This window comes from Zeus faber, assembly GCF_960531495.2.
Source record: "Zeus faber genome assembly, chromosome: 2".
NCBI classification, from domain to species: Eukaryota; Metazoa; Chordata; class Actinopteri; order Zeiformes; family Zeidae; genus Zeus; species Zeus faber.
In genome coordinates, this window is record NC_137189.1 from 44,811,983 (window position 1) to 44,826,982 (window position 15,000).

At 47.1% G+C, this 15,000-nt stretch overlaps 1 protein-coding gene across 2 annotated transcripts in view; it reads right to left on the minus strand.

The window, feature by feature from the left end:
* The window catches only part of ptprnb (protein tyrosine phosphatase receptor type Nb), a 32,768-nt gene extending 17,869 nt beyond the window's left edge, over positions 1–14,899 (minus strand). Inside the window, exons 1-11 of one of the 2 annotated variants that reach the window (XM_079996654.1) lie at positions 14,786–14,899; positions 9,742–9,792; positions 6,021–6,131; positions 5,135–5,219; positions 4,817–4,997; positions 3,578–3,980; positions 3,163–3,306; positions 2,305–2,339; positions 1,419–1,666; positions 1,210–1,296; positions 1–2 (exon numbers count right to left, since the gene is read on the minus strand). The exon at positions 1–2 is cut by the window's left edge and continues 78 nt beyond it. In XM_079996654.1, coding sequence (XP_079852780.1) covers positions 1–2; positions 1,210–1,296; positions 1,419–1,666; positions 2,305–2,339; positions 3,163–3,306; positions 3,578–3,980; positions 4,817–4,997; positions 5,135–5,219; positions 6,021–6,131; positions 9,742–9,792; positions 14,786–14,885 — 1,447 coding nt within the window. In that variant the 5' untranslated portion in view covers positions 14,886–14,899. The remainder of the gene's footprint in view (positions 3–1,209; positions 1,297–1,418; positions 1,667–2,304; positions 2,340–3,162; positions 3,307–3,577; positions 3,981–4,816; positions 4,998–5,134; positions 5,220–6,020; positions 6,132–9,741; positions 9,793–14,785) is intronic. The other variant, XM_079996655.1, reaches the window with a different exon arrangement.
* Positions 14,900–15,000: the final 101 nt, after the last annotated feature.

A 15,000-nucleotide genomic window follows, 5' to 3' on the forward strand; every position in this document is an offset into this window, starting at 1 on the left:
CACTGTAACGGACAGAGACACACCCAGGTGTGAGAAATGAGGCTCCCTGGTGGTGAGCGACAGCCCGGGGGCCATTCACTTCAACGCAGTTTGATGCAACCGCAGCTACAGCCCAAGCCGCAGGGCCCCGGCCAACTGGCCAAAATGTCAAAAGAATGTCATTTTTCGACAACTGAGGGAATTCGGTGGCCTACATTTATGACTTTGTTCTAAAATAGTATTAGGCTCGTAGGTAATGACACGATGGTCTATCCGTCAGTACTGAGCATTGGCTGGCAGGTGTGTAGAGTGCCGCAGGGATGAGGTGTTTTTGGAGGCCAGCCTGGAAGTTAGCCTCGCCCTGGTTCCCTCGACAAAAAGCCAACGGCATTTTTCCGTTGGCTTCTGGATTATTCCAGAAAATAAACTCTGTGGCAAAAAAAAAATTCATGATACTTACACGTTTTGGTCAGCAAGATTATCTTCACAAATGAACACCACTTTCATGATTTTTGAGAGTGAACGCAATCGGCAGAAGTAAAAAGCTGACGTTAGGCTATAACCGAACTAGACTATGGTTGCTTGACTTCTGGGTCGCCACCACTGAGCTTCCAACTTGTGATTTGATTTTGCGCGCTGACCTCTTCTACAAAAGCCTGGAAAGTCTGAGTTAGAATAGTTTGCAAGAGCGCAAGTATAAACACAACTAGTATCTAGTAGTGAGTACATGACTTTCTGTGTTCGACGTGATGACGTTAAATGTCCCCGACAGCTTCTGTCGCCTCATTCAGCCACTTCTTAGCGATCGCTTTTTTTTTTAAGATGCCTAAAAAACTCACAAGTGGGGTTGTGTACCGACGTATTTCATGTCGTAGAACAAAACGGGACAATGTGTTGAGCTTGCGTTAACCACAGACCTTATTTCAGGCATCCCACCAAAAACCCATTCAAAAACCCATTGACGAGGGAACCGGAAGTGCAACAATGCAAACTCATCTCCGGGTTTTAGGGTTCATTCCTGCAGCACTCCACCGGACCCTTCAGGATGGTGGAAGCATTGGGATGGTTGGCACTTGGAAATGATTAGCGCTCGCTCTGTTACGATGCTTGTACATCTTTTATGGTTTTATGGTCTGGTCTTTTCCACGGTAGCCACGCCTCCTGACGGGCTCGCTTCCAGGGCCGTTCCTGTATTTGCGCCGCCCCGCCCGCGGGCTTCGTCCACCCTACCTGACGTTGACGAAGGAGCCGGCGGAGAGGAGGGTCTTCTCCGCTAGGAGCCGCAGCAGACCCACCCCAGCGTTCAGACTGAGGGGGCTGCGGGGAAACAAGCTTTACTCAGGCATCCGGGCAAACAGTCCCCCCCCCATCTTCCACCGCTCAGCACCACTTTGATTCCCGCCTCCGTTTCTTTCGCGGTCAAAGAAGCTCCGCCTCACCTTTGGTTGGTCACGATGTATCCGAACTCGTCCCGCGCTCCGGCCACGCCGTCCGTCGCAGGCCGCCACTGCCGTCCCCGGCTGCCCTCCTCGGACGAGGCGGTGGCGGCCACGTCGCTCGGGCCGGGGCCCGCGCTGCCGTACCTGAGCGGGGAGGGGGGGGGGCCGTCGGGGGGAAGGACGGGGCCCGTCGATTTGTCGCCGGTGGCAGTTTTCGCCGTCTTGAACACCATGGTGCCTTCGCCGATCTGAGCGCCCGGGGAAAACAAGGCGCTTTAACACGTCGGGGCCGCGACGCTGAACTCTGACTCGTTCATTAAGCCCACACTGCCACCTGGTGGTCAGAACCACAACCTACAGCCATTCAGTTGTGAAGTACATTTATATATATATATATATATATATATATATATATATATATATATATATATATATATATATATAAATATATATATATACACACACTGTATATATATATATAAAAAATAAGGACATTTAAAAAGTTAGATATGTGCATAAAAGGTCCACAATCGTGGGCAGATCCTGGGGTCTCCAACACCAATTTAAGTTTTATCTGAAGCTTTATTTCAATCAATGTTGTTGTTGAGGTTTTTGTTTCGGTTTTTATTTTTCACCTCATTCGCAATATATTCAAATATGTGTGACAAGGTCTATAAACACCCAAATGAGCAACAAAATATAATCTGGGCTCAAATTTGTGAGACAAATTAAATGCCTCGTGCAATATTTTATATGTAGTGTATATACTGTATGTATGTATATATATATATATTTATAAATATATACACACACACACACACATATATATATTTTTATATATAATTACAGTATATATGGTATTTCATTGTAGACAAGGAAGGCTTACCTTCTTCCGTTCGACAACATCATTACCATTTTTATCTGAAAAAAGAAAACAAGATTATAAAACCATCCTCCTTATCTCAACTAATGTGGTATGCATTAGAGGTGTACAGAGACGTCATTATCTGACTCTGTATCTGTATTCGCATAGAATACGTTTCCGCTACCCTTCTGTAGCGGAAACGGGCAAATGTTGTATTTTCTAACATAATATTCATTGTCAATACAACTTTTGTGCCTTCAAAGCATTAAATTGACTTAATATTGGCATGTAGTTAATTATGAAATATATTTCCACCTCCTCATACTGTAGTTTTCATCGCTCTCGCTCTCTTTATTACCAGCAATGGCTAATTTTTTTGCAAAAAACTTGAATTAGCATAACGCACTTTTCCTTGTGGTTTCGCGCCCGAAACACCAGAGTTTCATTGTGCGAAAAGGGGGCGTTCGGGGAGGTGGGTGGGAATGGAAGAGGCGCCATTCTCCATGTTACAAGTCAGTGTCCCATCAAAATGATTCTGAAGCTGTTATTTTCGAGTAAAAAAAAATGTACATAATGTTTCTTTGACTGGGAGACATTGTCCAAGTTTAAACCTGCATTATCCAGGCTCAAACCCCAACCCTTAAAGTATGACTTCCTATGACATCAGCGCTGGCCAAAAAGAATGAAGACGTTTTTGTGATTCTGTAACATTCACACACAAGGCAACATGACATTACCGGATAGGAAAGCGCAGATGAATACGGTTCTTTGCATTATATTAAGTTACGTCACATCCATTTTTTTCCCCCAACTTTCCTAACCGCGACCGTATTCATCCAATCACGTGTCCCGACATATAAACCGTAAATGTCGGCACACCTTGGTCGTCTTTCTCAGTAAGGGAGACGTCCAGCTGCGGGTTTTTCAGGGCGGGCGGCGGGTCGTCCGGCTGCTTGGGGGCCAGGTCCTTCATGTCGACGCCGTAGTGGTCCAAGAGCAGAGCCAGCCTCCTCAGAGAGAGCTCTGGGGGGGGGGGGGGGAGGGAGGGAGGGAGAGAGAGAGAGAAAGAGAGAGTGAGGGAGAGAGACCTCTGGACACACACACACACACACACACACACACCATGAGACACCAGCTTCTCTCTAAATGATGCAGGAGCTCCTTCAAGAGCCGCTGGGAGTCCAATGCTGAAGTGGCGTCCACTTTATTTCCCGGGTTCGGAAAGTGTTTGTTTTATGCGTACTTAAAAAAAATAAAAATAAATAAAAATAAATCCCCCTCCCTTTCCTCTCACCATCCATCCCGGCCAGGGAGCCGTAGTCCTTCCCCCGCTGACCCTCCTGCTGCTGCTGCTGCTGCTGCTGCTGCTGCTGCTGCTGCTGCTGCTGGCTGAGTGCTGCGCCCTGGGAGATGTAGTTGTCCCCGTAATCCAGCGGGAAGTCCAGCTCCTGGAGGACCGGCGAAGCGAACTGCGCCAGGGAGGCGGAGGAGGAGGCCGAGGAAGAGGGGGCGGAGAGGTAGAGGGAGATCAGGTCTTGGAGGAGCTGGCGGTCCTTGTCCAGCGGGTGGAGGCCTCCCCTAGAGGAGGGGGAGGAGGAGGAGGAGGAGGAGCGAGGGGAGGCGGGGAGCAGGAGGGCGAAGGCGCCGTTGTCGTCCAGGGAGTTGAGGGAGCGCTCCTCTTCGTCCTGGTAGCGCTGCTGTGGGAACACACACACACACAGGTCGTTGGAGTTTGCGGAGCGTGACTGGTCCGTGCGGGAAGAACAAAGTGAAATCCACCTTTTTCACAAATAAAATACAGTTTTCACAAATCTGAAATCTCGCTGCTTAGGCTTTTTAATACGATCTAGTCCAGGTTTAACTGCGATAAGTACAGGCATTTTAATTTTACTTTTGAGCCTTAAATGGCCTGTGTGGAGAAAAGAACCGGGGAGTCCACCTTCTCTCTGTTTTCAGAAATAAAATTCAAAAAATTATTGACATTTAAAAATCGTTTGGCAGACCCCCTGCAGTGGCCCCTAGGGGTCATGGACCCCTGGTTGAAGACCACTGCACTCAGAATTTCAAAATTGAGCTTGAGCAAACACAGAACACAAAAACAACATGGCGTCTCATTGTGTTTAAATGTGAATTGTGAATGAATTTGTGAGTTTGTCTTGTCGTTGTTTGTAATTCGCAGCAACCCAAAATTTGAGGGACTGACATTCACAATTTTTTCAAAGAATAATTAAAAAGGTTTTTATCAAGCAACAAGGGTAGAAGTCGCGAGTAATACACACACTAAAACACGTCGAGCATGTGAGTCTGTGCACCGGCCACCGGGGGGCGTTACAGCAACACTCCGTCACGGAGACTAAACGTGCACCAGGCGTAAACTTGATGTAATGAAACCTGGCTTGACGACACAGCCATTGGCCCTGGCCGTGGCCGTGGGGACGGGTGATTTAACCCGTGCTCATCGACTGCTCTGATGAGCAACAGGTGCGTAGCCCAATGAACCAGACCCAAGACAGGTGTGGGTGCATATTCCCACCTGCCGATATGTGTAGGGGCCCTTCAGAGGCTTCTGCATGTGGACGGAGGACCGGGGGGCGTCCATGACCATGTAGTCCAGGTACTGCTGCATCAGCTCGGGGTCGGCCTGCTCTTCCGGCCCCGGGACCCCCCTCGGACCCGGACCCTGCAGCTTGGAGGGCCCGCTCTCCTCAGTCAACCTTGAAAGGGACAAAGGACGGGCGGTTTTCCACTTTTTAGAAAACTACTGAGATGTTTCACAAGTTTCCACATGTCATTCCATTGATCATTACAGCCTGTTGCCGTCGCGGCGGCCGTGGTGGTGGTGCTGACTCACTGTTTTGAGGAGGAGCCGACCCGGGGAACCTCGCTCAGCTCTCGCCCAATGATCCGTTGGGTGATGTCGTCCTGCCAGGTCAGGCCTGCGCAGCCACAGGGAGACGGCGAGTTCGGTCATTGCGCTGCGACAGATCACTCGACCGTATCTATTTGGTTTTTATATACGATTTATCTTCAGTGGGCAATGCTCACAGACATTTTTGATACAACAATTGTCATCAGGCTTGTCCTTTGACTTGATTTGATTTGCGGAGATGTACGTTAAGTCATAACACAGCTCGATAGATAGAAACCTCAGTTTAAAGACTAAGGTGTAAATATGTTCACGTCATCTGGACATTGTCTATGAGATCTTAAGAATGCTCAAGCTCCACGGGAACACCGCTTGCCCGGGTGACTTCTTAAAACAGCTTCAGACAACCCGTGGCCAGCAACGTTGAGCCGCGCAAATAGCCTAGCCTCTGTCAGCGCTGTCCGTCTGTTATTATGGAAACTATGAGCAGGACTGATGGGGGCCCTGCTTGGATGTGCCCAGACTAACCAATCACAGTGTTAATGGTACCCCAGGACCTCACCGCTTTATCTCATTTGCAGGAATACCTCCTCGCTAGGCGGCGATCTTAGGAATAACGGCCTCCGAGATCTGTCTCGTCACCACGGAGCGACTGGGATTGGGGATTTCTGTCTGACACCACAAAGGCCGAGACTAACGTAGCAACGAGAAAAAAAAGGTTGTACCACGGACGACGGGTTTCGTCTGTTCTCCCTGTCGCACAAGGGTACGCGAAAGGCTCGATTAACGTTACCACAGCAACCATTGGCAAGCTAGCACCAAGGTGGTTGGAAGCATCCGCGCCAACGAAAGAGAGGACGTAGCGAATCACCTCGCAGCATGAGGTCCATCAGGACCTCCTGGAGCCGGTGCAGGACGGAGACGGACAGGCGGTACTGGATCCGGTCCTGGTGAGGACCCTGGCACTGGCCGAACAAACCGTCTGGAGGGAGGAGGCGTGGCGACGTACACGCACACATGTAAACATGAAGAGAAGGACCTGTCAGGCAGAACGGCGTTTACCCGCGGTCTCTCCCAAAAGAGACTCCTTGTCTCCATAAGATTTCCTGGTCATTCGAAGGCGGTAATTGAAACAAAAAACAACAATCAAACCACCCAGAGACTGGACTCAAATGGCAGATCACACACACATACATTATACGCCGCATTACAAAGGCACACACACACGCATACACACACACACACACACACACACACACACACACACACACACACACACACACACACACACACACACACACACACACACACACACACACACACACACACACACACACACACACACACACACACACACACTCGAAAGCCAAGGCACTGACAAACCACATCCACATAGTGTGTACAAATGCATAGAATCCATATTCCCAGACATCCACATAAACCAGGTACACACACACACACACACACACACACACACACACACACACACAAACACACACACACACACACACACACACACACACACACACACACACACACACACACACACACACACACACACACACACACACACACACACACACACACACACACAGCGCAGTGGTGTGTGGAGATCAAGAGTGAGTGGGACTTGATGAGTCATTCTCTCTCTCTCTCCCTCTCCCCCTCCATCTCTCTCTCTCTCTCCCTCTCCCCCTCCATCTCTCTCTCTCCCCCTCCATCTCTCTCTCTCTCCCTCTCCCCCTCCATCTCTCTCTCTCTCTCTCTCCCCCTCCATCTCTCTCTCTCTCCCTCTCCCCCTCCATCTCTCTCTCTCTCTCCCTCTCCCCCTCCATCTCTCTCTCTACCTCTCCCCCTCCATCTCTCTCTCTCTCCCTCTCCCCCTCCATCTCTCTCTCTCTCTCTCCCCCTCCATCTCTCTCTCTCCCTCTCCCCCTCCATCTCTCTCTCTCTCTCCCTCTCCCCCTCCATCTCTCTCTCTCCCTCTCCCCCTCCATCTCTCTCTCTCTCCCTCTCCCCCTCCATCTCTCTCTCTCTCTCACGCACAAACACACACAGACGGAGGGAGACACAGTTGTCAAGCGGCTGATGTCACTGTCGTCATGGAGACGGGCAGCGGTGAAACGCAATTGGCCGTGAGGGCTTGACGAGGGGAGGCCTTGTTTACGTTTCTCTCCGTGGCTCTCACCACCCCCCACCCCCCTTCTCACCGTCTTCCTCCGTCCTTCCATTCCCCTGACACCACCCTCCTCCACCCACCCTCCCTCCCTCTCATACCTCCATGCGTTTAAACTCCCCCCGCCCCCCTCTCTCTCTCTCTCTCTCGCTCTCTCCATCACTTTAATTTTCTTGTTATCTTTCTCCTCCTCTCTCCATCACTCCCTGTCTTCCTGTCTGTCTGTCTGTCTGTCTGTCTTCCTTCCTCCGTTCTGTGGCATCTCGTCTCACGTTGGGATCTGCGGTCGGAGCCTGACACGCGCCTCCAGCGCCGCCGAGCGAATGTGCTCTCGCTCACACGCCTGACCACACGCGTGTTGACAAAGACACACACATACACACACACACATGCAAACACATGAACACACACACACACACACACACACACACACACACACACACACACACACACACACACACAGGCAAAACAAAATACTGTATATACAGGGCATATTTGTATGTATTTTTTTCTCTCTCTCTCTCTCACACACACACACACACACGCACACAGGCAAAACAAAATACATACAGGGCATATTTGTGTGTATTTTCTCTCTCTCTCTCTCTCTCTCTCTCTCTCTCTCTCTCTCTCTCTCTCTCACACACACACACTGGAAACCTCCAGCTTCCTCAGCGTCCGACTGGCGGGCCGCCATGGGCGAGTGCTCTCTGCTGTAAAAAGTGGCCGCTCCAAAGCAGCAAACCAGAAGCGTCTGGAGCCGGGGAGCCTGCGTCCTGCGCTCATCACCGCCCTCCCACCCCGGCTAACCCCCTCTGTCAACCCAAACACTATACTATATAACATACTCTATTTGAGGATAATTATAAAACATTTTGGACCCCCCCCCCCCCCACTTCCTCCAATTGGCCGCAAACCCTCGACTCAAAATTGCAAATATTAAACATGTTCCATATTCACTATGTGGTATCCTGCGGTGCGGTGCGGACGGAACAAGTCAAAAAACATGGCAGCGGCCACGGCCGTGAAGCATAGCGTGAGGGGGTTCTAAGAAACGGAGCATCAGCTTCATTCATGATTTGCGGGATGTGTTGTGTTTTTCTGCTTTTCCCGCCCCGTCGTCTGCCATGTTTGTTTACACTAAATTCACGCTTGATCTGCAGAGATTTGGACTCTGAATCTGCAAGCACGTGGCACTGTTTTGGGGCCAGACCATTGCCCTCCATCGCCCTGTAGGAACAAAACCGTTAAATGGTGTCAATGGTATGTTGTTGTTGTATGTCGTGTTATATGCTGTTGTGATATGATGTTGTGATATGTTGTTGTGATATGTTGATGTTATATGTTGTTGTTATATGTTGTTATTGTTGTTATATGTTGTTATATGTTGGTGTGATATGCTGTTGTTATATGTTGTTGTTATAGGTTGTTATATGTTGTTATTGTTGTGATATGTTGATGTGATATGTTGTTATATGTTGTTGTTATAGGTTGTTATATGTTGTTATTGTTGTGATATGTTGATGTGATATGTTGTTATATGTTGTTGTTATAGGTTGTTATATGTTGTTATTGTTGTGATATGTTGATGTGATATGTTGATGTGATATGTTGTTGTTATATGTTGTTGTGATATGTTGATGTTATATGTTGTTGTGATATGTTGTTGTTATATGTTGTTGTGATATGTTGATGTGATATGTTGTTGTTATATGTTGTTGTTATATGTTGTTGTTATATGTTGTTGTGATATGTTGATGTGATATGTTGTTGTTATATGTTGTTGTTATATGTTGTTATATGTTGATGTGATATGCTGTTGTTATATGTTGTTGTTATTGTTGTGATATGTTGTTGAAATATGTTGTCATTTTTGTTATATGTTGATGTGATATTCTGTTGTTATATGTTGTTATTGTTGTTATATGTTGTTGTTATATGTTGTTATTGTTGTGATATGTTGATGTGATATGTTATTGTTATATGTTGTTATTATATGTTGTTATTGTTGTCAAATGTTGTTGTAATAAGTTGTTATTGTTGTGATATGTTGATGTGATATGTTGACGTGACATGTTGATGTGACATGTTGTTGTTATATGTTGTTGTTATATGTTGTTATTGTTGTGATATGTTCATGTGATATGTTGTTATATGTTGTTGTGCCATGTTGATGTGACATGTGGTTGTTATATGTTGTTGTTATATGTTGTTGTGACATGTGGTTGTTATACTGTATGTTGTTTTTATATGTTGTTGTGACATGTTGATGTGACATGTGGTTGTTATATGTTGTTGTTATATGTTGTTATTGTTGTGATATGTTGACGTTATATGTTGTTGTTATATGTTGTTGTGACATGTTGTTATATGTTGTTGTTATCTCTCACATCTGTTCATTTTGTCTGATACTGACCGTCGGTGCACAGCTGGTCCCGGGAGCAGAGCTTCTTCTCAAACACACAACCTGCGAACACGGAACGACAGAGACGTGAGATTTACCGAAAAGGAAGACAACAGCAGCAGTTCACCAGAGTGCACACAAACTGACAGCCCATAATACTTCTGACACGTTTTCAATATTCTTCCCCCTGGCCTGTTCACCGTTAATTTCACAAGTTATTCTAGGGGACGGTGTATTTCATCTTTGGACATGACGTTTTACTCTTTTCTTTATTCTTATTTTTTTCTATAGTTTTTTATGTTATTTTTAGGTTAGGTCTCAGTTTACTGTCAGCTTTATTGTCAAATTTTCCTAATTTTCCATATATTGCCATGTTCTTTTTTTCCCCCCATTTTTATTTTTATTGTATTGCTTTATTAGGATTTTGCTTAATTATGATTTTTTTTTCCATTCAATTAAATGTAATTATCAGAAATATCGCTTGTCTTTAAATATTTTGCATCTTCACATCTGTCGATCCGTCCTCGACATCGACCGAAAGGATTGAACAAACCGGCGTGGTGGTGATGTGCACGGGTTGAAAAACGTGTGTGTGTGTGTGTGGGAGTTGACCTTTTGCCGTGTTCCCAGCCATTGTACACACCGCGCACAACACCAGACGTGACGCCGCTCGCTCCCCGGGCCGAGTGTTTGCTTTGCGTGCCTCGGTGTTGAGTTCATTAAGGGCTTTGTGTGATCCTATTCACCATTTATGTATTCTGGTTTTAACTTTAATCGGGAGGTAAACCGAGGAGCCACGGGGCCCTATGGCAACCGGGCAGGGCGGTGCGGGTGAATAAACACGTCTACTTATAGAACCCACAGGCGTCCTCCTACTTATCGCTTTACTCACCTCTGCTGTGGTTTTCAGACTCCTCTCTTACATCTCGGCTGCACACGCTCGTGTTTTCTAGTCTGCGCTTGGGTTATATCATGGTGTAAATACAACAAGATGGGAAATCTACAGCTACACATTTTCTCGTTGATGCACCATGAAGTAGTAAATGTCCTGGTCCTGAGCCCTTGAATCCCAACTAGTATATTATGTAATAACACTGGTATTACACTGTATATACTGTTACAATATAGTTAGTATGTAGAAATCATTCATATTTACAGGTTATACACTAATATTTTATTCTGCATCTGCATTGTATTGCATTTTGCATATTCTGTATATTTTTATAGATACGACTATTTTTTGTTTTCCATGTTTTGGCTATTTGTATATATTTGACAATTTTTATTTGATTTTTTATCTCATTTTTTATTCTATTTTATTTTATATTTATTTTTATTCTCCTTTTTTCATACTGTTAAGCTTTTGTCATGCCAATTGCCTGCGGAGAAATGCACCAAACCTCACCAGAACAAATTCCTAGTATATGTAAATGTTCATGGCGAATAAAACTGGTTCTGATTCTGATTTGCCAAGAAGTATGTACTGTCTTTTCTAAGTAGTATGACATCCTGCTACATTCTTTATTATATTTGAGCATACTATGGTTTGTATGCTAGGATGCCATTCCCGACACAGAACTTGTCGTGCACATTTCAATGTCGTTACTTAAAAAAATGGTTTTATATATATATATATATATATATATATATATATATATATATATATATATTTGGTTTTTGTTTTGAATGTTCTGTATATTAAATTTTTTGAAAAAGATTAAAAAAAACAAAAACAAATTAAATATCTTATAATTTAATGTACGCTTTCTTGCGGACACAGATTAGGCCTAATCTTTGACGAAATCACACATTTAATCTACTAGACCACTAAGACCCTCTGAAATGGCCTTTTTCAGTCACGGTTTAAAATAGTCTCAGACTTGTCCTAGCCTTGGTTTAAAAAGATATGATTTACAGAAGGAAGATTAGAGATAATCTAGGTCTAAGTGAAGCCTTAAATAATGGCCGTGGGTCTCCGGGTCGATCTGGACGATAGACAAAATGGATGATCTGGACTAAGACCAGCACCAAGACAAGACGGAAGGAGTTGACTAGTCCTTAACGACCTTAGTCTCCTGGATGAATTTACCTAAGTAGGATTAGTTTAGTCCTGATTTAGATTAAACCCGTCTGCGAAACCGCCCCATACAATATATATATATATATATATTTAAATACTTCTTAACTTGCTTTCTCTATGCCCCCATGTGACGGTCAGACACTTGGCAGCAGCCTTTACAGTTTGTTTGTCGGCATGCTGACCACCAAGCTGTGCTGAGCGTCAGTCGCTCTCCATGGGGGCGTCGTCAGCCACACGGAGCCGGTCGGTGTTGTGCGGTTGGAAAACAAACAACGATAATAACAACGAGGACCTGGAATGGGAAAACTCCATGAGAATGCGAGCTCTTCTGATCCCTCCATCAATCCGTCCTTGGGTCGAAACTCATCACGGTGATAAAAAAAAAAACCCCACCCCCAACCCCCACCCGCCTCCGTCTGTCACCCATTGTCTTCTCTTACAGTCCCACAACCTCTCCCTGACCTGTCTGTCTGTCTGTCTCTCTGTGTGCCGGTTGAGGGAGCCCCTTTGTCTTAGCCTGGAAAAACTCCGTCCCAGGCTCCATCCCAGGCTTATTACTCCACCAGCTCCTGTTGTGAACCCCCGACCCAATCAACGGGCGGGCAGTCACGACATGTTCGCTTAGCGGGATTATCGCCTGTTTGTCGAAGGCATCGTGGCCGACAACCTGCCGTGACTACAGACATCTGATTGGCCGAGTTGACGCCAAAAATCTCCGATCTCTGAAAATATGCTGAAATCTCCAGGGACACAAATCTCCACTTCACGCCCTCATCGCTGGGCTAAATAGGCTTATATGTGCGATTTGGGACGTGGCCCGTCCAGCTACGTTAGGGACACACCCACTCTTCACACATCAAAATAAAAACGTAACAGCCCTAGATGGAGTATCTTCAAATTCTGGTCCCCTGACGAGCTATTTTTGGTTCCATCCCGAGGCTGCAAAGCAGAATTCGTTCATTCGATTCGAAGATTTTATTCAGCGTTTAAAAAAGAAAAGGTTCTCAAATCCACCCCAACTTTGAGGACGACGTACGGCTGGAGGGTAGATTTCCACCATCTCATTCTCTCTCCCGGTTCTTTCCGCTCCCCTTTCTCCCTCCGCCGCCGAAAACTTAATTAAGGTGGAGTGGGCGTTTCCTGCCTCCTCACACAGCATGTCTCCCTGTCGTCCATACTGTCGCCTCCTCTTCCCTCAGCGGCCCGCTGATGCTTGGACATGGAGGGTGCTTGTATAAGGCTCACACTCCATATTCAGTGGTCACACAGACAAATTAAAACCCAAAATGTATGAAACCCCGGACGGGAGCGATGCACCAGGAATCCCATCTCCCATCTCGGGTAAAAGCATAACGGTCACATACACACTGGCGCAGGCGGCTCAGAGAGCCATTTTCATTATGATTCAGCTGTACATCTAGGCAGACCCGGCCTCCGCCGCTCTTATCATCTATTAACCGCCTTTGTGGTCGAATGCCAAATTCTATTCAATAGCCATTTCGTAATCACGCTGGCATTTTGAGGCTGGCTATCTTTTTTTTTTTTTTTTTCTTAATCGCTCCGCCGCCGCCAGCGATATGTCGACGTGGATGAGTCAGCCGGAGTAACGCGCACGGCGGCGGCTCTCGCGTTTTTCGGCGGACGTGACGCCTTCATCCGGGATTTATCCAGTCCGCACACATTTACGGCACCGTCATCACGCCGCCGTCGTTTATTGTACGATGTGGATGCTGTGAAATAAGAGGCAGGCACAAGCAACGCCGCCCCACCCTCCGCCCCCCACGTCAGTGAACCTGCTTCCTGTGCAACATACTTAGCTCTTCCCGGACGGATGCTGTGAAAAGTGCTGTACACCGTGACACCCGTCCATCGCATTAAAGCAGCACAACCGGGATTCAGACATCCAGTGACACCGCAAGCCGGCCGTGACCTGTTCACCTGTACGTTTCCCTGAAGAAAGTACATTAAAGTGGAAAAATCCATGTGATTGAATTCCACTCGAAACCTCGCCCCCATTTTCTGTTTGTCACTTGAGATATTATATATATATATATATATATATATTTCTTCCTCCTTACATGCTGTTTTTTTGTGTGAATGTTCATCCGTATCAGCAGTTCACTGACCACAACAAGCTGCGCCGCTTTATCAAATTCAACGCTGCTGCTTTCCACCAGTTGCGCCTCCCTGTCATTTGCATTCTTGCCGGGAAAGGCGGACCCCGCCACCAAAATGGGGGGGGGGGGGGGGTAAAAAACATACACAAACACATTGAACGGCCGTTTCTTATGAAGTAATAAAATATCAAATATTAGATTTCTTCTATATCTATATATATCTATATATACACACACACACAACGTGATCTTACGGATTTCCACCTAAAATGACGAAATTGCTCCTGCGGACATAAATAAATACACGCAACAGCTCATTGCCCCCGTGGAGTGCATGGCTGCCCGCCCGTTCCCACTGCGTCCTCCTTCCACAGCGGAGCGAGGCCACCCGAGGGACGCGACAAAACAAAAAACAAAAAACAAAAACACGACGACAACAACAGGCTGATGGAGGGGAGATCCCTCCTCCATCAGCCTGTTGTCGCCGAGCATAACGCGCGCCCTGTGCCAGCCTGCACCGGCGTCTGCAGCCCGCACGCACCGCGACCCGTGTAGCGACGCTGCGATATATCAGAACAACACTGGAATAACTTTTAAGTTGGGTGTTTTTAGTTTTTATTTTATTTTTTAATCTTAGACTTCTTCTTCTTCTTCTTGTCCCTTCTCAATGCGCCTCGTCCGCCTCCGCTCCAACGCACCGACCGACCTCACCAGCCCCGATACGCACGTTGAGACAGTTGCGCGACTTCCGCGGCGCGACGCGAATAAAGCGGTGGAACGCGACGACAAAGCTGGCGGTCTCCTCCCCCCGTCGACCCCCCCTCACACCCCGCAGCCCGCCCCCGCTCTCCCCTCTTACCGTATGTCGTGGCCGTGGCCGTGCCCAGCCGGGGCGACGTGGCCATGACGCACAGCGCGGCGTGGACGCACACCAGTCCCCAGAGCCGCGCGCGAGTCATGCTGTCGTCGTTAATCCTCCGGGGAGAGAGAGAGACGGGGGAGAGAGAGAGACGGGGAGAGAGAGACGGGGGAGAGAGAGACGGGGAGAGAGAGGGGGAGAGAGAGACGGGGGAG